The sequence below is a fragment of the Thunnus albacares genome, chromosome 17, assembly GCF_914725855.1.
Source record: "Thunnus albacares chromosome 17, fThuAlb1.1, whole genome shotgun sequence".
Lineage (NCBI taxonomy): Eukaryota > Metazoa > Chordata > Actinopteri > Scombriformes > Scombridae > Thunnus > Thunnus albacares.
Window position 1 is genome coordinate 16,000,001 of NC_058122.1, and position 22,966 is coordinate 16,022,966.

General features: G+C 38.0%; 2 protein-coding genes across 4 annotated transcripts in view; one reads left to right on the top strand and one right to left on the bottom strand.

The window, feature by feature from the left end:
• Positions 1 to 2,233, top strand: part of LOC122966191 (arf-GAP with dual PH domain-containing protein 1-like) — a 13,851-nt gene extending 11,618 nt beyond the window's left edge. Inside the window, exons 8-11 of the mRNA XM_044330201.1 lie at positions 305 to 367; positions 454 to 525; positions 693 to 921; positions 1,012 to 2,233. Coding sequence (XP_044186136.1) covers positions 305 to 367; positions 454 to 525; positions 693 to 921; positions 1,012 to 1,040 — 393 coding nt within the window. The 3' untranslated portion in view covers positions 1,041 to 2,233. The remainder of the gene's footprint in view (positions 1 to 304; positions 368 to 453; positions 526 to 692; positions 922 to 1,011) is intronic.
• A 913-nt stretch (positions 2,234 to 3,146) lies between these two features.
• The window catches only part of LOC122967681 (ras-related protein Rab-26-like), a 55,978-nt gene continuing 36,158 nt past the window's right edge, over positions 3,147 to 22,966 (bottom strand). For all 3 annotated transcript variants that reach the window (XM_044332447.1, XM_044332449.1, XM_044332448.1), the window contains 4 exons: positions 6,424 to 6,489; positions 5,492 to 5,548; positions 4,499 to 4,575; positions 3,147 to 4,007 (listed from right to left, as the gene is read on the bottom strand). In XM_044332447.1, coding sequence (XP_044188382.1) covers positions 3,908 to 4,007; positions 4,499 to 4,575; positions 5,492 to 5,548; positions 6,424 to 6,489 — 300 coding nt within the window. In that variant the 3' untranslated portion in view covers positions 3,147 to 3,907. The remainder of the gene's footprint in view (positions 4,008 to 4,498; positions 4,576 to 5,491; positions 5,549 to 6,423; positions 6,490 to 22,966) is intronic.

The window sequence follows — 22,966 nt, forward strand, 5'->3', positions numbered from 1 at the left end:
ACGCACACACACACACACACACACACACACACACACACACACACACACACACACACACACATTCCTATATTACTAACAGTGGACTATCATTCTACATCAACCAAGTGTGGACCTCTGTTTCTGGTCATTTTGAAAGAGCAAAAATAGAATAGAAAATTTACTTTTAAGGTCTTTTCCCATGATATTACAGCAAATGTGCTTTTTAAATTTTTTTTTAAGAAATTGCCAGGACTGCACACACACATATAAAACACATGAAACACACACAGATGATCACTGAAGTCTTTGCTCTTTTCTTGGCTAGTTGTTGCCAAAGCTAACCAGAAACTACACAAAGGAGGGTTATATGGAGAAGACTGGTCCAAAGGTGATGTATAAAGCACAGTATAGTATATAAAGCATATAGCATGAAAGCCAACATATTTATGTCCTTCTCTTGTTCCTGTCACACAGCACACTGAGGGCTTCAAGAAGAGGTGGTTCACAATGGATGACAGGAGGCTCATGTACTTCAAAGATCCACTGGTACTAAAGCTGCATGTCCTGAGGAAATTTCTGTAGATGTACACTGTGACCAACAGATGCTGCTGTTTCTTTGAGAACAGTCTCCTACAGACCAGTGATACTTACTGTGCCAGTGATACTTATGGAAACAACTACTTGGTTAAAAGTGTTTCCCTATCTGGTTGCAGGACGCCTATGCACGAGGTGAGGTGTTCATCGGTAGTAAGGAAAACAGCTACACTGTGCTCCCTGGCCTCCCCCCCAATATTCAGGGCTACCACTGGCAGTTCGGAATCACCATAGTAACCCCAGACAGGAAGTTCCTTTTTGCGTGCGAGACTGAAGAAGATCAGAAAGACTGGATTGCTGCATTTCAGACTGTTATCAACCGACCAATGTTGCCTCAGGAGTATGCAGGTAAATTGAACAGCCAAGTATATTGAGTTATTGTGAGCTTTATTCTTCTCAATTGCCAAGTCTGATATTGTTTTCCCTTTCTGTCTGCAGTGGAGGCCTATTTTAAGCACAAACCGTGAATTGTATTAGTGTTTGAAGAACTATTCGCACAGGATGAGGAGTATGAAGTGGAGCTGGAGGAAGAGGTGAAGGACCTGAGATACATTTTCCAGTCTCATAATTGGAGCTGTTATAAAAGCTGAAGGGTGACCATTCACACAGTTCATTACTCTGCCTGTTGTCCTGCTCACCCTCACCCACATTTTGTGCCAGATACAAGTGAAAGGAGTCAAAATCACTTCTAAATCCATGTTGTGAAGCTCATGAATATTAGCCTAACTCATTCATCTGTCATATGATGTGACTTACATACTTGAAAGAGGTCAGTTATCCTGACCTGAATGTTAGAAGTTACATATGTACGCCTTGTGTGTGGGAGTCAGAACTGTTGCTGCTCAGATGTGAAAAGATGTTCAATGTTGTTCTCTGTTCTCGGTAATATCAGCCAATATACAACTGAATTTACCTTGCCGATTTAAACCAAGTATACAAACTGCGGCCTTCTGGGCAATTATAGCAAACTAAAACAAACATTATCTGACACAGGACTATAATATGTCAGTAGGAAGTATTTACACATGCGTGATTTGCAGATACTCACACACATACTCACATTTATTTCCATGTATAATATCTAATTCTCTGTGTATTTATTTTTTACTTTCTAATTTTCTATTTGCAGCTTTTAATCTCATGATGCCAAGCACTGCAAGTACAATAAGCTATGTTTTGCTTTTCTATGCATTTTCAAGCAGCTGAATGTAGAGCACTTTGTTTGATGTTCATTATGACATTCTTTGCATTTCTTTGTCTCTCTTGTTTTTGTAAAATTGTACGAAATTGTGATGAAATTAAGCATTTGCTTTCATGTCATATGATTATTTATCCTCTAGAGGGAGACAGAGGAAAGGTTTTAAACTTACTCTCACCTCCACAAATACTTATCAAACCACTGACTGAAGGTGTGTGCATTAAGTGTTGAAGCAAAAGATGTTATTGTGCATTATTGGGTGGTGCCGTGATTCATCTGTTTGACTTGAAGAACCGGGTTCAAACAAACCATGTGAGCATGCATGCCCACTGCTGAAGTGTCGCTGAACAAAACATCGGATCATGCTCTGAACTCAAGTGGAGTCATGTAAGCAAGAAGATAATTTTTGTAAGTGTATCTGACATATTGGTACAGTTGACCATTAAAAGAGTAAAAAACACATTACCTTCTGTCTTTATTGTAGTTAACTTTCAGTTACAAGAAAGAAGTTGCACATTGAAAAGTAGTAAAACAAACAAACAAACAAAAATCCAATACATCACTCTGAACTAGATTGGAAAAACATGAGAATGTACAGTAAATACTGTACAGAGAGATATTCAGTTTCTGTGGATTCTATAACTAAGGCGAAATCAACCAAAGCAACAGTCATATAAAAAGATGCTTATTTTATGAAGAATAGGTTAAATACTGTTAATAGATTATAAGAAATAAACTGTTCAAAAATGTAAAGACATTTTTAAGAAAACATGGCACTAAATACCCCATTTATATATTCATGTATGGAAAATATAAGCAGAACAAAAAAGCAGCCTATTCATGTTTGCATGGGATATAAAATAAAACAGAAAATAAAAACCAAGCAATATAAATATTGTTGCTATACAATACTTAAGGTAACACTGTCAACATACTCTAAGTCTTTATTCCCCCAACACCCACCCCTAATCCCACCCACGCCCTTATTCACCATCTAAAGTGCTATCTGTCCCTATCCAAACATTTTGTACATGCAGAAAAAAGTGTTGAGTATTTACACCATGTTTGTCAAAACCCCAATGTATATATAGATTACATACAGTATGTTTGACTGTCTGTTTTTAAATAACATAATTTCAAAAGTTAATACATATTATCAAGAGGAGAAGTTGCTTTTCAGCTCTCTGAGACGCAACGTTGATTCTTTATTATTGAAACCCCTCCAATAATGTGTCTGTAAAATGTTTTACGTTCTGTGACCCATGCACTGCCATGTTTCTGAAGGTGTGTTTAAACTGTTGTATACCCCACATTTGTGCATCTGGCATGAATTCAGATCTACTAAAATGATGACTTATTGTGGCTAATGATCCGGTTCAGTTCTTCATATCTTTATATACAAAACAGCAACATCCATTTACTTTTATGTAGAAGAAGAAATACATATTCCCAAATATCCACAGCTGAATCATGGACATGCTTAGATTGAGTTTATGCTGGTGAGCTAAACTGGCTCCAAAGAGCCTGTTGAATTACTGACATGAACACTGGACAGAAGACACATCACTATACAGCAAGTACATGAAATATCATCCACACGTTGACCAAGAAGAGAACACTCAAACAAAATGACAACTTTCACAGACATTTCAAGTGGATGTGAGGAATGACCGACCTCCCAAGACAATGCAAAGGTATTTGCTAGTGTTTGGGTTGAAAGATAATCAATCATACAGCTACAGTTATGGGAGAGAATGTCCATGAATAGGGTAATAATGGACGTGTGCAGAGCTTTATTTTCTCTTTTACCAATTGAAATCTGAGGGCACATTCACAGCTGCAAAAAGGAGGTGAGTGAGGAAAAGTAGGACACACAAGATAGAGGAGGGCCGTGAGGTTTGTAAAGGAAAACAAATGGAGTGTTATGTGTACTGAGACAGAGATGTATGAGAATGGAGAAACAGAAGGACAAAAAGGCTTATACCTCGCTGGAGCTGACTCCTCCTCTCTGTTTAGGCCAGGTACAAAAACATACCGTACGAAGATGAGTGTTACAAGTTGCTTTCCATGTCCACATACTCAAACACACACAAATACACACATACTAACGCACGCCCAGAGAGTGATAGGCAGGCTTTAAGACCTGCAGCAGCCAGTGCCCTTCATCTCCTTGTTTACGTACTCCTGGAGCTTAAACTTCTCATTGGGATCCTTCATAGACCGGCGTTTCAGCTCCCTGAGACGGAGGAAGAGCATAAGAAGAGATATAATAAACTAAATATACTTCAGGTTCCGGATGTCTGACCATAAACACCACATGTGGCTGGTTTATGCAATATGTTGGTCCAAAAATTTAATGAGGAATCTGTAACATAAGCACAAAGTTTCACGTATTGTTTTTCAGACACAGAACATAAAGAGAGAAGACGGACAGAAAGATAACTCAATGGTGTTTAAAGTATAAATTATTTTTGACACAGAATTTTGAACTCAAGATCTGCTTACTGGCTTTTTCCAGAGGTTTCAACCTGAAATGCAGTTGAAAGCGCTGGGAAAAGCTAGCAAGTTGATCTTGAGTGTGGATGTTATGACTGCTACTACTACTACACTTACATTTCTTATTGACAAAAAGGTGCTGTTCTATCTTCTTAGTAGTACATTATTGTGACAAAGAAACCTCTTAATTAGACCAATCATCAACACTTGCACAAAGGTAGGTGTACTCACTTAGCCACAGCAGTGAAAGCCAGCTCTACATTGAGACCTGACCTGGCACTTGTCTCCATGAAGGGAACTCCAAACTCCTGCACAGTCAAAGCAATGGCAGTTAATAGAGATCTCCCTTTTGTGCTTCACCCTTTTACCCCCAACAGACACATACATATTTATAATAACTTAACACTTTTCGACTGGATTTTACTTCTGAATTTAACAAAAAATTATTTGACAGCTTTGCAGAACTAGTTGTGCTTATTTACTTTGGATAAATCCAGCTCAGGCTTACTTGTGATAAATTTGTCTCAGCCTTTCCTCTGAAGGGGGAATTTGTCTCAGCCCACAGTGATGATAACTGTGTGCTTTTTTCCCCCTCTGAGGCTGAGCCTTAAGTTAGGCCTACTTAGTAGCACTTTATTGCTCCCACTTCTTTGCTATTTGTTTTGTGTGCCATGCTGTGAAGCAACAGTCAGGGAAATTGATAAAAAGAAATGTTTGTTCCTGTTCCAGTGCTTAGTGGTTATATCTGTAGCTGCACTAAAGTTTATCACAGAACCCAGCACTATAAAACTGATTATAACTGACATGCTGAATGTTTTGCAGAAGCTCAGAAAACTTTTGTAGATTATGACACACAAGGCAGGAATACATAGAGTAAATATTCATTTTCAAATGTTCATTATCTACAGGGGAGCAATACCTCTCAGGTGTCTTGCCTTTCTTTGTCTTGTCTGCCTTTTTGTGTGCAAAGATAAAGAGCAAAAATGAGAACTGATCTCTAGATAGTCCCACCTTTTTGTAATATTCATAGTCTTCTCATCCACCATAGAAATTCAATCAGTCATACAAATATTTTAGTAAGTGGAGGAGACGATGAATCACCTATATAGATAAGCTGACTTTCTGGTGCTGCTTCTCATTCCAACCCCGTTAACTTTGCAGCACTGGCATCTGTGCAGTAAAAATGTTTCATTATTCTCCTACAGTAACTATTGATTTCTTCACCTTAGCAAGCCTCTCGCCATCCTCTCTCTTCACCACCCTGTCATGAGTGGCATCAGCCTGGTGAGACAGGGAGAATAATGTCACACATGCCAACATCATGCACTGGCTAAAACCACAACATACACCCACTAACTGTGGAGATCTGCTCACTGTTTGTCCACAGTTTACATACAAGTGTTTTGTGGTCTTCAGGTCGGATGGCAGTTAATGAGTCATGATTGGCTGTTCGGACGCTAATTAAGGGCTGATATGGAGTGTGGGGGACTGAAAGTAGACAGAACTCTGAGACAGAGACATCTGTTCTCCGCTGAGAGAGAGGGATGCGAATGGCAGTCACACAAAATATGTGCGTCACTGGTATTTGCAGTTTAGCAGGTTGACAGACATTATCAGATGTATGTGTGCTTGAAATGAACAAAACTAATTATACTCTTGGGATTATTATCAAATTTTTTAAAGCCAATATAGTCACCAATGATGTACTGAGTGTGTATGAAGTTGCTTTGGTTACATTTTAAATGCATTCGTGTTTGTACATATGCAGTACTTGATACTGTGCATGTGTGCATTAAAACTGGGTATGTTTTCTATACAGATGAGGAATATGAAAATGATTTCCTATAGGATTTTCTAAAAATATAAATAGAAGAAGGCAGAAATCTCAAACGCATCACTGTTAAAATTTTCCTAATGCAAAGCAGCCATACAAAAACTTTCTAAAATACAATATAAATTTATCAAAATTATTATTTAAGTCTTACCTAATCAAGGAATAAGTAAACAAGACTAAGAATCTGACCAAGCATTTTGTGTAAACACTTAAGTATTTAAGTTAGATACCTAACCCTACTGTGCATATACAGTATCTGCAGGATTTATTGCTTCCACTCTATCTCTACCTACAGTGGCAAGTATTTCCCATAATGCCTTGCCTTGTTTCCAAGCAGCATGAGCACCACATCCTGTTGGGCGTACTCGTGGATCTCAGTCAGCCATGCCTGGTAATAAAAACAGGACAAAGAGACAAGAGAGAGGGAAGACAGGAGGTGTTAGCAGAGGACAATTATGAGTGTGAAAACCTAACAACAACTTGAGATAAGAGACAAGAAAGAAGAAATGTGTAGTACACATAATAAGGGAAAAGAAAACTTTGTCTGGGACTTCACAAGAACGAGTCTGAGGATTAAATCTAACAACATGAATAAAGAGGAGGTGGAAAGTGAGAGTGACAAGGGCATTTAGAAGATGAAGGGAGAAAAATGTGCAGACAAATTGGGCAAGGACAAAGATAAAAGGGATAAAAGCGAGACAGTGCATTCAAGAATGAGAAACACTGTGAGAAAAAGAAGTACTGTAACACATACTCATCATCATCCTCAGTTTAATCAAGACTGTCTGCTCCATCCTGTCTTTAACACAATACATACGCGGGGGGGAAGATAAAGCTTTACAGGGGAACAAATAGCACTGCTGACTGTATGAGCTCTGACAGCACCTGAACCATCCATTCACTGTTAATGGGCATTTAATCAGAGCAGACAGACACCTGCAAAGCCCTCCTGCTGAAATAATATCCCTCATCTCAGCACAATGCTTACTTGTATCCACAGTGACTTACTCCACATTGGATTTCTGACTGGCCGGTGATCAATCTCCCTTTTCTTTTGCAGTCTTGCTTCAGAGCTGTTTCCCCTCTGTCAGCTCCCTAGTAATTAATTCTGGTATAAAGGGATTTCACAGGGGTCACCTCCAGCCAAAGGTCATGTTAAATAACAGGAGATGAGATAGCAAACGTGTTGACAGTGCTGCCTGTGCTGCCTGTGCATGTCAGAATGTATGCATGTAGTTAAGGAAGACTGCATGCATGTGTCAATTGTAATCTATTGTATACAGTAGGTGTGTGTCAATATGAACATTTCTTGGTATGGTAACCTGAGTCAAAATTATCTTGATAAACACTGAAATAAGATGGACATTTTGAGCCATACTATGGGCTCACTATGGGGCATGGCTATAGCAATGTCAACCGAAATACCTCAACAACTACTGGATTAATTGCCATGAAATTTTGTTCAGGCATCCATGTTGCCCGTAGGACAAAGCCTAACAAGTGAAACTTTTCACCTATCCAGTGAAGTATCTCAACATCTACTTGGATCGGCACAAAATTTGGTACAGACAGTCATGTTCCCCAGGTGATGTATCACACCAACTGGTAATTCCCTGACTTTCCTCTTGCGCCACCATGAGATTGACATTTGTGCTTTTGAGTGAAATGTCTCAACCATTATTGGATGGATAGCCATGAAATCTAGTACAAACATACATGTCCCCTCATGATGAAGTGCAATAACTTTGGTGAAAATTTTGCTTGGTCCACTACTTTGGTTTATTATCAAATACCCAAAACTAATGACATTTCACATCAGCCTCAGCTATTCTTTGGGCTAAGCACTAATTGGCAAATCTTAGCATGCTAACACACTTATGGTTAACATGCAAAAGAGCGCATGCAAGCAACAGCAACACTGACACTCAAACATGGCTGCTAAACATCATGTGTTCACATTGCCATTATGAGGATGTAGCCATGCTGGTGCTAGATCCAAACACTGCAGTGCCTGAGTATAGCCTCACAGGCCACATGGCTTTAGACCCACTTATGTTCAAACTGATTTTTTTTGATTACCAATGTATTTGGTAAGTATTTTTTTAAACAAAAATGCCAAAAATCATTGATTCCAGGTTCTTAGATGTTCAGAACCTGCAATATTTGCTGGTTTTCCTCTATCACATAAAATCAAAAGATAATCAGCTTGATATAATTAAATTTTGGTTAGACAGGACAAACAATTTTATGCTAACTTTTTGGATTTGGGAACTGGGAGGCCAAATGGTTAATGGTTAAAAAATAATTGGGAGACTAACAGAAAATGAAAATAATGTACATTAATGACGCATGTATTTCATCTACATTTTTGTGAGGTAAAAATCTTTTTTTTTTTTTTTCAGAATTATAACTTCCATTGTCTCTTTTGCTGTCCCTGACACAATCATTAATCATTAATCCTCTTCAACTGCAGTATTTCTCCCAAATCCATCTGGAACTAATCCACACCATCTTTAAAACCTTCTCTCAGCATCTCTCTGTCTTCAGTGGCTGTCAAATCCTCCCACTTCCAAACTCTGGAGCTTGTAGTCTTTGCTCAGTCAGCCCCACATCCAGCAGAATGATGCCCCACTACAGGCTCACTCGATTAGCATTGCATGACCCTGCTCACACACGCACAGGTGCATATAAATAAAAGATCAACATTTCATTCAGCTACCATCCCATCAAGCCAACTGCAAACTGAACTCAAGCAATAAGTTGCTCCCTTTCACGAAGAATGTTAGAAGGCTTATTGCTCAAGAGGGACAAGGCTACTTTTGATTCTGAAAAGGTTTTCTACTCCTCTACATGTTGCCTTGCATGCAATTGCTAGTTTATCTATATAAAGGAGAGAAGTAAAGGAATACAACTACAGTCAAAATAAGGAAAACACTTGATCAAACACTTCATAGTTTTGATAGAATAATAAATTCTGGTTGTTTAAATGATTTAACTGAGTTTTAGAAATTCAAGATTTACAAAAAAGTGTGCAACTTTGCTGAAATGAGATCTGCTTCTGTTTTATTTTATATAATGTTCAACAAAACAATGATTGTTTTTTATGTGTGATTGGGTTTACTGCATACTCTACCTCTAACCAGTCTTTAATTTATCATGTTGCCTTTAAATCAATGCTGAATCACATTTGTATTTTGATGTGCTTTGGTCTTGAAGAGGTTTGGTGAATTGAGAAACCAGACAGGACTCCAAGGTTCTTTAACCAGGCAATGAGCTCCACCTGGAGAGCTGATTTAGAGAAACCTTTAGAGAAAGGTCTGACGGAACCCTCTGCTATTCTGATAAAGGTGGAAAAAGATTGGGTTGTGTTGTTTGAAATTTGCATTGAAATGATCAAGCGCAACATCACCAGCGCTCTTCAACATAGTGCTGAGGGGGCGAAAAGTTACTGAAGAACATTTTACATGTGGCTAATTGCCTGCTTCATGCATAATTTAACTTTTTCAAATGTCGCTTTCCAAGATGGACGGTTGTTGTTGTTGCTTCTCATAGCACAGTCGATCTAAAAGGTACAATTAAATTTGCCTTCCATCCAACAAAACTTCCCCATAGTCTTTGATAAACAGTCTTTGAGAGTGATGCTACAGTTTTTATTCTGGTTAGGTAATATAATACCAATCAGAGTGATTGCTGGATAGTGACTTCTTTATTTCCAAACACAGTGCATCACTGATTTTATTGGCCTGTGTGAATTTGTATGTCCAAAATGGCCTTTATAATAGGCTATTGTTTATCTATCTTCAAACTTTACAACCTTTCATCCTCGCACAAGGAGTCTGATCAAACCTCTGCAGTATAAAAGATTCTCCCTGAATTGACAGCTTGCTTCTGAGTGACTCTCTTCATATGCTGCAATTACAGTTGATGAACCATAGCTTGTAATTAGATCATTCAGCTGTTTATTGCACATCCCCCCCATGGGTCAGTTCACAGATACAGTCATTGATTCCAGATGATACTACCTGTCACCTCCGCCCTGGAGAATTAAAGTCTCCTATTATCTTTTTATAGTGGAAGAGGGTTGATGTGTGCAATGGCTGACATTATCATTCAAATGAAAGAAAATATGTTAGTGAGTGATTTAAACTTGCTGAGGAAAATTAGCGCAATTTATTCCACTTGATAACTGGATATACATTATTTTTTTAATAGAATTACAGCTGTTACTCTGTGCAGAATGCAGAGAAAGGAGCTTTGGGCAGTGCTGTGGCTTATGACAAACCACACTGGAAATTAAAATTCATGCAAGAGTGGTTTGGTTTGTTTTAGAGTAATAGCATACATGGTATAGCATACAACACTACTGGTGTTAGAGAGATCAGACCATTTTTAGGAAGTGATATTTGATGTGTAAACAGATACAAAATATAAATAAAGGTAGCATAATTAATAGCCAACAAAGGGCCTGCATCCCTGAGCAAACAGTAACATCCTGCTGTCAGTACCGCATCCATTTGCTGCAAAACAAACCACATTTGGTTTTGTAGCCTTCCCTTTAGATTCATACACACAAATATGGATATCAGTTTGTATTTCACCTGTAGACAGCTCAGAGTATCTGCATAGTGTTTGACGCTGTCTTTCTCAAAGCCATGGTAGCTGAAAGCCAATGGCTAGCTGTTATCTTAGACAATGCAAACACTGCAGTGCCTGGGTATAGCCTCACAGGCTGCTTTTTTGTTGCAGGTTGGCAGTGTCTCCTGCCTCCAGTGTTTGAGCTAAGCTAGGCTTTACACTTCCTGGACCAATTGCTCTTAAAGCAAAGAGACAAAATTTCAGCCCAAAATGTTGCAGTATTCCTGCTTTGTGTTGAGTTGCTGTAGTCCAGAGGTGGGCATCTGTCTAATTTTGAAAGCTGGAGCAAGTTGACTATTGATTAATTAGAATCATGAGAATTCACTGCCCTCCAGTGGTCACAATGTGGAACTGCAAGACTAATTTAAATTAATAGCTAACAAAGGGTGTTAATATTAGTATAATCATCGTCAATTAATTTGTTAATCAATGTGTGCAACTCAGCTATTAGTGTGAATATTACAAATACCAACAGGTGTTCTCTGGTGTGGAGAGTAATTGCTATATACGTCTATACCAGTGTCAAGGCAGACATGATAGCAAGCCAACACTTCCAGTGAATACTTTTAAAAAAAAATGGATAAAATAAACTTACTTTTTTGTTTCTCTCTTTAGAACAGCAGGGCTTCAAGCTGATGAACACCTGACTTCAAATAAGTCTAATATCCTCAGTGGCCATGGCTAAAGGAACTGGGCTGGGCTCATCTTTTATTCAAGACTAATACCAGGCTCTCTAGCCAAATGCTCAGGGAGCCAAATGTCAATGACAATGTGGCATGGTGTCAGAGGAGGTAATACATTTCTCTGCTCACTGCCATGGCATTACAGTCCCCAAACAGTGTGGCAAATCAGATACGGGTGGGACTTTAATATTGTATTCAAGGGCCAAAAAACCCTCAACAATAACAAACCCAGTCAAATTCAGCTTCTTGATTCCTATTTCATGAACAGCACCTCTGATTTCTCTGTTCACAGTAAATGTACAAGACGATAACAATGGCAGAGAGACTGATGTGACAGTCAAAGATGGAGGGAGCGATATGACAGAGACAGAGAGGGTGCCAAAAGGCAACAAGATGGAGAGACAGACGGTGACAGTGAAAGAAAAGACAAAGACCAAAGGATCTGTATCAGAGGAGGGAAGATAAAAGCCAGGCAGAAAGCTGCTGGCGGCTGGATCGTGACACTGGCGAGACAAGTTGTCACAGGCAGAGTTATGTGAGGGTACTTCTGATGTTGCCTTGTTTACGTTTTCCCTTTGTTGTCACTGAGAAGAGAAAGCAGGGCCGTGTCCTATGATACTAGACTCACCAGGTCAGCTGATAGAGTGGGAATATATCTTTTAACTTTTTCTGAAGAAAAACTTGTTCATGATTGGCTGGCAGGCCACCATTAAAAATGTATAACAGGTCAAAATTAGAGTTGTTGTGGTCTGGCCTGGGTATTAAATACTGTGTAAATACTACAGTAAGGTATTGACTGAAATGTGTCCTTAGAGTATTGAAAACTGGCACTAAACGTCTGGTTAAATTCATACACCAGTTTCCTTATTCTTTGAGGTATTTGCTAATAATTTTAACATTTATAATATAAAGTGAAAGCTTTGGTTAGGGTTGGTGCTTCAATCTCTGGCTCGTCCTGTCCACAGGTCAAAGTGCTTTTGGGCAAGACACTAAACCCCAAAAATTGCTCCCAATGAGTGTGTATGTTGGCAAAAAGGAAGTGAATGTAATGTAATGAAAAAAAGGTTTTGCAGGAAACCTATATTTATCAAAGTAAGATTTGGTATCATTTTATTATCAGTACAGATTTCATATCAGCATTAGCATAGAAGAATTTCATATGAAACCCAGCCCAAGTTGTGTTGTGTTGTTTGCCTCCACCCTACATTTTATTGTCTTATCAAGACACGTCATGATGCATTATTGCCTACCTACAATAAAAGATCAAGCCTGGTGACACCAACTTTGAAGTCATATTTCCCTCAAAGAAAATATAAATGATTAAAGACACTCAACTTTTTCTCCTTTTTAATTTGTAGTGCACAGGCTATGAAGAAAATTTTCTGTGCATGGACGTTGTGGTTCAGCGTGCTTAAAATGAGACACCACACCACATGCAGGTTAGTTGCAAGACTGCAATGTTTAAATGCTTAAATCACTACATTAACATGCTCACAATGACAATTGTAATATGTTGATGTTTTCCATGTTCATCATCTTAGTTTAGCATGTTAGCATGCTAACAATTGTTAATTAGGATTAAACACAAAGTTCAGCTAAGGCTGATGGGAATGTAAAATGTTTGCATGTAACTGGTCACAAACCAAATATTAGACGAATAGAAATTTTGACCTGATGATGGTGCTAGATGAAATGTTAGAGGACTACTAAAGTGATTAAAATTCATTCTGAAGGGGGCATGAATATACACAAAAGTGAATTGGATGGTGGGGGATCTCCTGAGGAAAAATCAGGAGATCACCAAAGTCAAAGGGATTCACTTTCCAGGAACTATGGATATTGGTACAAAATTTAATTGAAAAGTTGTTGAGATATTTCAGTCTGGACCACAGCTGTGGACCGAGTGACTGACATCAGTAGAGCCACAGTGCTAGCATAGCTAAAAATCAGGGAAGCATTACTGGAAATTTTTCACAAAAACAATATATAGAATGAAACCACTATAGATCCTTCCAAAAATTCCTCATCCTAACTATTAGGTGTGGAGGTATTTAAATAATTAAAGTTGATCACCTCAATTGCCTTACGCATATTTCCCTCAAAATGGTGAAAAACATCACTAACTTTCACAGATAATATGAAATAATTCTGTCTTTAAATTCCCCTCAGTGTTAGTCATCTGACAACAAATAATGCATTATTTGCATCGTGTTAAAAACTCGGGTCACAATTTTCTGATACTTTGCTGAGTTTAAGTAATGAACATGACTTAAATTCCTCAAGGAGCCTCAGAGCGTCTTTCCACGTGACCCAACTTTCCCCCTGTTGCACTTTTGTATAAGGAGATTCGCTATGGGTGACAATGCTATTCTTACAAAGCTTTGATTAGAGCATTACACCAACAGACAGAGTGGAGAAGTCTGCTCCCAACAACTGGCAGACTCAGACTGAGCCAACCCAGAGGAGTGCTGGGAGAATATAGGACTTCTCCCCTGAGAGGAGATATAAGTTCCACAAGGCAGCTAAGCTAAACGGAGCGACACTGTGTCTGACACACACTGAGCAATCCTGCCACACTCATGCCGGTTTGTATTCACACATTCATGCAGGTACACAACCAGTCTTGCATAAACAAATCAATAAACTATATTTGATTTATTTAAAAACTTTTGTTTATAATGTTTTCATTAGAATTTTGAAATCAATTGGTTGATTTTTATTAAACTAATTTATGTATGTTTCCATCTGCAGATTTTACAGTCAAACGCAATATCCTCAACAACAGACAGATCAGTGAATACCTTTTGTGTCATAAAACCTTGTGCATCACATCATCAAAAAAAACAACAAAACAAAACAAAAAACCCCCCAAACAAGACACTGACAGCCTTGTAAGCTGATTTCTGTTTCATGACTGTGAAGAGAATGCCTTTTATGTTTATACAAGAGCAGCTGACATGTCTATCTGCCAGCAAACATTGGTGTGAGACATGTCTGGATGACTGATGTGCTTTGAAAAGCTGTAGTCATAGAGTGAATGTGTGCATGAGTGAGAGTGAGACGTGTATAGAGGAACTTTCCTCATATGGAGCCTTCTCTGGTTGTAGCTGTGTATCACCATATCTGAATGGATGAAAACATATTGTATGAATACATTAAAATGTGTGAAAGGGTACAAATGTTTTGATCAAATGAATTCAAATGTTTGAATGTGTAAAAAATCTGAACAAATAGATTTAAATTTTGAATTAATAACTGCAAACCTTTGTGCTTTGTTCTTTATGTACTCATACATTGGAATCTGTTTCTCAATCTCAATTAGTATCTGTGCAAATCTTTTTCGTTTGTTCACAAAATGTCATGCACAGCTACAGATCTAAGCTAAGCGGAAAGTATCTGTGAGTGCGAGTTTCACTTTACATTAAATCAACCCTGTAGTTGAAAAGACTTGTAACTAAAGGCAAATATTTTTCATGTTTTCATTGTCAGTAGTAACAAGAACTTTCTGATGAAAGAGATTTCAACACTTTGCTTTACAAATGCTTTGCCTCAAGGAAAACATCTCCTCATTCTTCCGCTTTTTAAATATCTCCTTTACAGATATTAATGCAATTCAGTGCGGTCCACTGAGCAAACAGCACAAAGACAATGAAACACAAGTACAAATTGCCAAAGGAAGAAAAATTGCTGACAAGCTGGGGATGAAACAAGGTCAATTCACAGCATTGCAGATGAAGGTCTTTTCTTGGAGGAAGAACACAATCCAAAAGAAAATATTGCAGCTTTTATTAATATTTTACTCCATGGTTGGGTTTCCAAGTTGCATGGATGTTTCTCTTTTAAAGACCTTTTAAAGTCATTAAAGTGACCAATACTTAACTAGCTAGAGGCTAGGTATCTCCATGTTCATACATGACAAAAAGTTACCAAGTAATTACAGACCAGAGCAGTCCAGTAGTATACTAAAACAAGCAATAGAGTTTTAATAAAACATGACTCACTGTTTGCATATTTTAGGGTCTGACTAGTAAAAATATACTTGGTATTTTAAAGAATCTTCTATAATCTTGCCTTTTATTGGCTGTATTTGTGCCAATAAAAGGCAAGGTACCAAACTGCTACCTTCCATTTTTCTGTGTTACTACTGAGCTGTGTCTTTGAGCATTTCAGGAAAATTAAATGAAGAAAAACGATGATTTACTTTGTTACATAACATTTGGACCTAATGAGACCAACATGCATTGTAGTCTAGTGTGACAGTGAGTAGACCAATTATATCAAGTCAAGATGTAAATGCATTCGGTTCCCCAACCCTGGCAGTGCAAGTCAGACTGGCAACCTTGTAAATGGATTTCTATGTCTCCGAATAATGAATGCATGAATATAAAAGAGGGAATCAATAATTTAAGGTTTTCAATATATTATGAAGGGAAAGGTAAGGAGTAGGAAATGTCAAGTGCCAGCATAATGCAGATTCAGTGTGAGTTGGCTGAAAGGCCTCAATGCTGCACTGAAAGACCAAAAGTCATTAATCTGCCAATGTGCCACTTTGTTACATTTTCACTATAATAAATTGATCCCCGTACCATCTACACTCACAGCAGGAATGTAGATGCAGAGGTTCCTCGTTAAGTGCATGGCAGCTTTTGAGATTGTGTGCACATTCACAGTTCTCATTATTGTGATATCCTCTGTGACATCTGTGCCAACTGTTTCCAGAGACACATACTGTGTCAGAGGAGGAGGGTGTGGGGCTCGGGGCTGTCTTGTCAATCAAGCTGATATCTTGTCAGTCCTTGCATACACATTTCCTCTCTAAGAAAATGCTTTTTTGTTCAAAAGAAGATTATTAAAAACCCTCTCATGCTGTTTATATTGAGTGGATTCAAAGAACAAGAAAACAAAAGGGGAAAATCTCAAAAAAACAATTAAAGCCACTTATTAAGCGAACTGACTGTGATACATTGATACAGTGACTGTGCCCTGTGCTGAATTAAGTTTAAACAGTGCTCTTCTTCTGCTGTTATGGACAACAACAAACAACACGTTAGATCCACTGCTAATGTGTCGACATGCTGCAGGCTTATTAACACTAAAGTCACCATGGATTACAACAAGTTGTGTTGTACAAACACAAAGAAATTAAACTTTTACAACAACTTTGCAGTGAAAAGTTTAAAGATCATCTAAGATATATAAAAATACTCCACTTTGGATTAGGGGTGTGCCCGAATACAAATACATTATTCAGCAAAGCAAAAATAGTGGGTTTTATACAAATATTTGTTTCATACAAACATTTTAAAAATTATTTGTTTTCGGGAAGAAAAAAAAAACATGTAAAATACCAGCGTGCAGGTCGGTTACATCGCTATCTCAGTCTCTCTCCTCTGCTCCGTTGTTACGTCTATCAGCAGGTCTCAACGAGGGGAGTCACATCCACCTGCTACATAACACACATTTCCTAATTTTGACATCACTCCCAGAGTTGGGGGTGTTCCCCAGAGATAAAGCTGAGCTACTGACACAAGTGAAGTGCTCCCAATGGAATCTCCATAAGCTGTTGTTCCCCTTCTCCTTTCCACAAAGTTAGGTTGTTAAAAAATAGGCAAAAAATGAAAAGTGCAAAGCAATAATCACCCCGAAGTTCTTCCCTATGCAGACCTTACATGCTGTGCTGTCTCTGTGCTATGGGTGTATAAATAGGTAGAGGTCTGTCTGCAATGAGGCGATGAGTGAAGTTTTAGCTCAGTAGTCAGTGCAGTCATTTATGATCTGGGAGACTCAAGTTTGAGACCCAGTGTGGGGACCTCCTTTGTAAGGTATTTTATTCATGAACACTTATTCTCATACTCTAATTTTCTAAAATTAGAAGCATAATAAAAACAAAAACAGGCTTTTTAAGCCTCTTTCCACTTTTATTTGAATACAAATACAAATAATTTTGCTGCCTCAACAAATACAGATACAAATACAAATACTGAGATCTCTGCACATCCCTACGTTGGATAATAATTTGTGTTCAGTTCAGTCCACATTACACAGAAAATCTCTTTATCTCCATATTATCTTTTTCCTTTTAGCAGAGAAGTTATAATAAAGCTAAAGCTAAAAAACACAAATATGTTGTTTTTTCCTAGAATATTTTGCCTGTTTTTCTTTCTCTGAATCAACTGATGTCCATGTTATAATGAACAAACTATTAAGTAATAATGTGTGTAAATATGCTATCTTGCAATTAAGATTTTATTAGTTAAAGGAGTGCTAAAAAATAGCAGCAGAGGGTGAGGTATTTTGATTTTATTGTGTAGTATGGGTGAAGCCTCAAAAACAGCAGATTCAACACTTCCCATAATACAACTCAATAGTAACTTTTGTCAGATTCTTCTTGCCTGTTATACGCCCACAGCTCTGCAATGCAAGCTTTCTGTTCAAATTTGAAGTCTCAAAGCATGTGCTGAGATGACATCATCATTACTCTAGTAGTATCATTGCAATTGTGATTTAATGTTTGATGATGTTCACTTAAAACTTGAGTGTAAATTAAATCACACACACAAAACCTATTTTCCAACTTTCCTCCGGTAGTATCCACAATTCATGCAGATAGTTCTATTTTCTTGCAGAGGTTTTGAGACATCAGCAGCTGAGACTTCTACACCCCAATAGAATCAGGGTGATTTGAATTTAATTTGTGGTGCCTGAAGCAATGAAAATTTGCATTTGAAAAACTCAAGAGCAACATGCTGTTCCAGAAACAATGTCATAATTACTAATAATAGTCCATAAAACGTGCCTTGTAATAGTTTTGGGTTGCTGTGATTGTTGTTTGTGATTTAAAAATTTTTTTTTAGTAGTGTTAGTGTTCAGATAGCACTTCATCATGAGTTCATGTAGAAGCCACCTACACTTTTTTAGAGGGCGCTTACTATTCTGCTTCTGCATATAATTGAAATCCATTTTCACACTCTTTCTATTGCAAATAAATGCTATAAGGTCCTTCTGTCTGGAGGAGAAAAGGACAGCAGGAATGTGATAAAAAGCCAGAATAACCACAACAAAAATAATGACGCCTCTGCATTTGTTCATGCCAGTAAGAGATAAAACACTCCAAAAAAGACAAAAGAGACTGAGAGTGACAGAAAAACAAAGAGTTTTTTGTATATATGCTGCGTATGTGAGCGTGTGTGAGTAGTTCTGTAAAAGATGCCCAGTATTTGTCTTTGGACATGGAGACACAAGACATACATTGTAGGACCTGTGGCTCCCTGATCATGTGATGTGCCATGTTAAAAAGGTTTTCAGGAAAAACAACAACAAAAAAAAGAATTTGTATAAGTTGTGGGAAACTTTCTCAAAACACTGCATTTAATATTTAAAATGATTTTTTCCTGAAGCAGAAAAGATGCATGCATTTATTAAAAGCAATAAATAAACATCACCCAGCAAAAGTTTTGCAACATCCGAGTAGGTGTTATTCTTGGCTAGACATCCATAATCCATTTTTCTGTTTCAGAACAACTTTTTTATGTAGCATAGTTCTTTTTATGGACTATAGATCCCAAACTTTACACCCAAGGCTCCCTCAAAAAAACCTTTTCTCTTAAAACTAGCTTCTTAAATAGATTTCAAATTGTCTAGCCATGAATGTTTTCTCCTTTCATACATCACTAATATCATCAGTTCATTAAAATATTTTAGGGTAATGGGAGCCCGAACAATAATACATGCCTGTCCTTCTTGGATAATCTTTGATGTAATAAAATCATAGACTTGCTGTCCAAATAACTGAATAGGAGTTTGAGCACTTAAATTTATGATGAAGCCTCCTTTTATGTTTTTAAATAGTCCATGGTGCATTTTGATGCAGAAAGAGGAGATTGAAAGAAAGAAGTTGGCAAAAATCATATTTTCTGTACGGCTTTGACCTTTGTCAGCCCCCTCACAGGTAAAGAGCGTCCTTCTGCAGAGTTGCAACAAACATAAAAGGCACTTTTCTGGTGAGCAGGCAGAAATGATGCATTATGTAACACAGAGCAGCGAGAGAAGATGGCTATCCTTTTTCCAAGCTCTCCACAACAAAGAGAAGCAAACAGCTATGAAAGTGAAATAAAACTGAAAAAGAACAAGAACAAAGAATGAGGGAATTCAAGATTTTTTTCAAAGTATTTTGACAAGTTATTTTCATAGAGGCAGTCAAAAACTGCTGTCATGAATCCATCCACTGAGACATTTCAATTCTTGTATTCCCTCTGGCAAATTGAATTGATCAAGAACAACAGAGAGCGACCAACTTATAGGACATCTTCATTCTTCTTGCCGTGTTTGTGTGTGTGTTTGTGTGCACATAAGCATCCCATCTGCTTTGTCACCTTGCGGCTGACATAAAAGTAAATGGAACTGTCCACAGAAAGGAGCTTCCTGAACACCGGTGGACACTTACACTCTACTGGCTGCATCATATATGACTACAGCTGAGGACAGGCAGTAATCTACTGAAGCAATGGAGCTGACACACTAACAATGTTTCATGCAGGGGGCTAAATTACAGGTGATGCGAGTGACAAGCTAATGAATGAGGATTACTGCATGTCATGCCCTCACTAACTTGTATCAGACCTGATGGTGCAGAACAATCTGTGAAATGTCTCTTCTTACAACATTTGTGAGCCAAAAATGAGTCACCTCTAAAAATGTCTTTGCTGATTATAAATGAATGGTATTTGAATTCATATAATTATTTAATGACAGTTTCTCTCATCACCATCTGGTGCGGTGGTGCCATGACATTTAACTAACAGTTACTGTGGTAGGCAGGCAGCCATTTCATTTGAAGCCAGTCCATGCCCCCGGGGACAGACTGAGAGAGAGATGAATGAAGGCACGCAGATAACGGTTTCATCTCTCTCATTGCTTTTATTGGTTTCTACAACACAGACATGTAAGCATGATCATTTGGACATGCACACAGTCTGAGATCTAAGGGCATGGTAATGTATCATTTAACATTTAACTGTTCAATAAGACACATTTTAATATATTTATAGAGAATGTATTCCAACCCAGGTCATTGATCTGCATGTTTGTGTCTTATGAGACTGGTTCAATTCTAATGATATGACATTAGAATTGATAGGAAATATTTCCTTTTGCATTCAACCAAAAGTGTAGGATCAGCTATAAAACAGTGCATCTGGAGCTGGTGTCTTGCTCAAGGACAACAAGTCCAAAATACATTATTTGCCATTGTATTCATGAGTGCTTTCTGATCTGACACCCAAACAAACAGGACATTGCTAAGGACAAAATATTCTTGGTTAAAGCTGGTTTGTGGTAAGTAGTAAACAACTAACAAACAGCAGTCTCCTGTGAACAAATGACCAATGCTGTCGTTTCTCTGTTGGGAACCATTTCTTGCCAACATTGTAACTTGGACCTGAATCCCAAAGCTGATGGGCAACTTTTCTAATCACCAGACCAGTCTACTCCACTTTATAAATTGTGAATTTCAGGAACTGCAGGTTAACTTATGGACAAAAAGCAGTGTATCTTCAAATTTTACCATCTTTTTTATTTTATCATCAAAGGCAAAAGATTCCTAGTTCTGTATGATGGCACCTCAGGAGCCCAGCTGATTTTTAACCCAGACAAATGATTTGCAGCGGAGGCCTAAATGGACTCTGATAGTCTCCCTCAAGCACTACTTCTGACATGAAGATATTCATCACATTACTAAGTGGCTCGTGTATTTCTGTTACAATGGCTTACACCCAACAAATACTTTCTATTGTTATTGATGTTATATTCAATAAACAAAAGACTGATTCATGGCACTGACCCCCACGGACTACATAAAACACCTCAATAACTTGAATCATCTCAGATGCAGGCTGGAGCTTGAAATACATGCGCACAAAAATGAACACTCCTTTGAAGATTATAAGAAATGACACTTATCTTCTAACCACTTAAAAAACAATTATACAAAAGATAAGGTGTCAGAGCATGAGATGAATTGTTGTGACTGAGCCTTTCTTGCCTTAAATGTTAAGTCTTTATCCCTGCGATGATGGACAGCTCCTATGAAGTTAATGCTTTGCTTGCCTAAATGCCTCCTAGCTGAGGAGACAATGATACAGCACAGAGAGGAGAGGGTCTGAGGGCGGGAGAGGAGAATGATTTGCCCCGCTCATTTCTCCCTTTCCTTCAGAGCAGCATTCATCACCATTAGCGTTCATTAACATGAGTTAGTGCTCGTTAGGCAGCGGTGTGCCAGAAGGCATCTGTAGCTTGCCACCAGCATGTTCCCTTGCTGTAATAGACATTGACCCAATGTGAGAACGGTGGAAGTATATGGAGATGAGAAAAGAAGGAGGGAAGGCTGAGCAGGGCAGGGAAGGATGTGTCAATCTGCGCCTCCTAAGATTACCCCTTATTTACCTGTGGGAGACTAAGAACTGTTTAAATAATAATAAACTTCAGCAGTCACCATGGGGAAACTGCGCCATTGCCTCGGTGAAAAGTAACATAATACAGCTAATAAGAAAAGAGACTAGTGTGATGATGTGTCTTTTTCACAGCAGAATGTTTGACTAGTCATTGCATGAAAAGCACAGGTGTTACTGATAACATTAAGGACGGCTCTGTTCTCTTCAAATGTCTTAGTAAACCATGACAGTAAGCCAGGATGCACAACACCAGGACCCTGAAAGTGAAGCAGCTAAATGCAATTCAGCCATCGCTAATTTTATTTACACCTGTGCTTTTCCTACTATGACAAGCCAAAATGTCATTGTTGTTTTGGGCTGTGAAGCAATTTTTGAGAGGATGTCACGTTGCATGAGTGGTACAGAGTCAAGTCCAGCGGCTACACTCATGAGAGAGAAAACATCCTCATATTACAGGTTACAACATGCAGGTTCAGGCACTTCAGGTGGAAGATAGGCCATGTTTTCAAATTTTCCACAGTATCCTGACATTTCACTGTAGTAAAGTAAATGAGGTAAAACAATAATGTCAGAACTATGTAAATTACAGGTATGTATGGATGAAGTTTAGAAAAGGTTGGATCACTGGATTAGTGTGGAAACGATTAATTGATTAATCATTTAGTAAACCATTGGTTAAACTATTTTGATTATCAAGCAATTCACAATTCACTAATTCCAGCTTTTCAAATATGAGGATTTCTTCCTCAGTTTTATATCATTGTTAATTGAAAACAGTTTGGACTTTTGGTTGGAAAAAACAAACAATTTGAAGATGTCACCTTGGGTTATGAGAAACTGTGATGGAAATTGTCTGTGATGTTGTTTGTGACAACATACAGACTTAATGATTAATCAAAAAATAATTGACAGATTAATTGATAATGAAAATAGGGATTTTTACTGTCTGGCATTCGACATATACACTGTTTATTGTGTACACAGTATACTGAAAGCTCATACATAGAATAATTCAGGGCACAACAGTGTGAAGGACAGTTTGTGTAGACATTTCAGGTTCTTTGCATCAGTGTCCTCCCAGTTGGCTGAGGCGGAGATT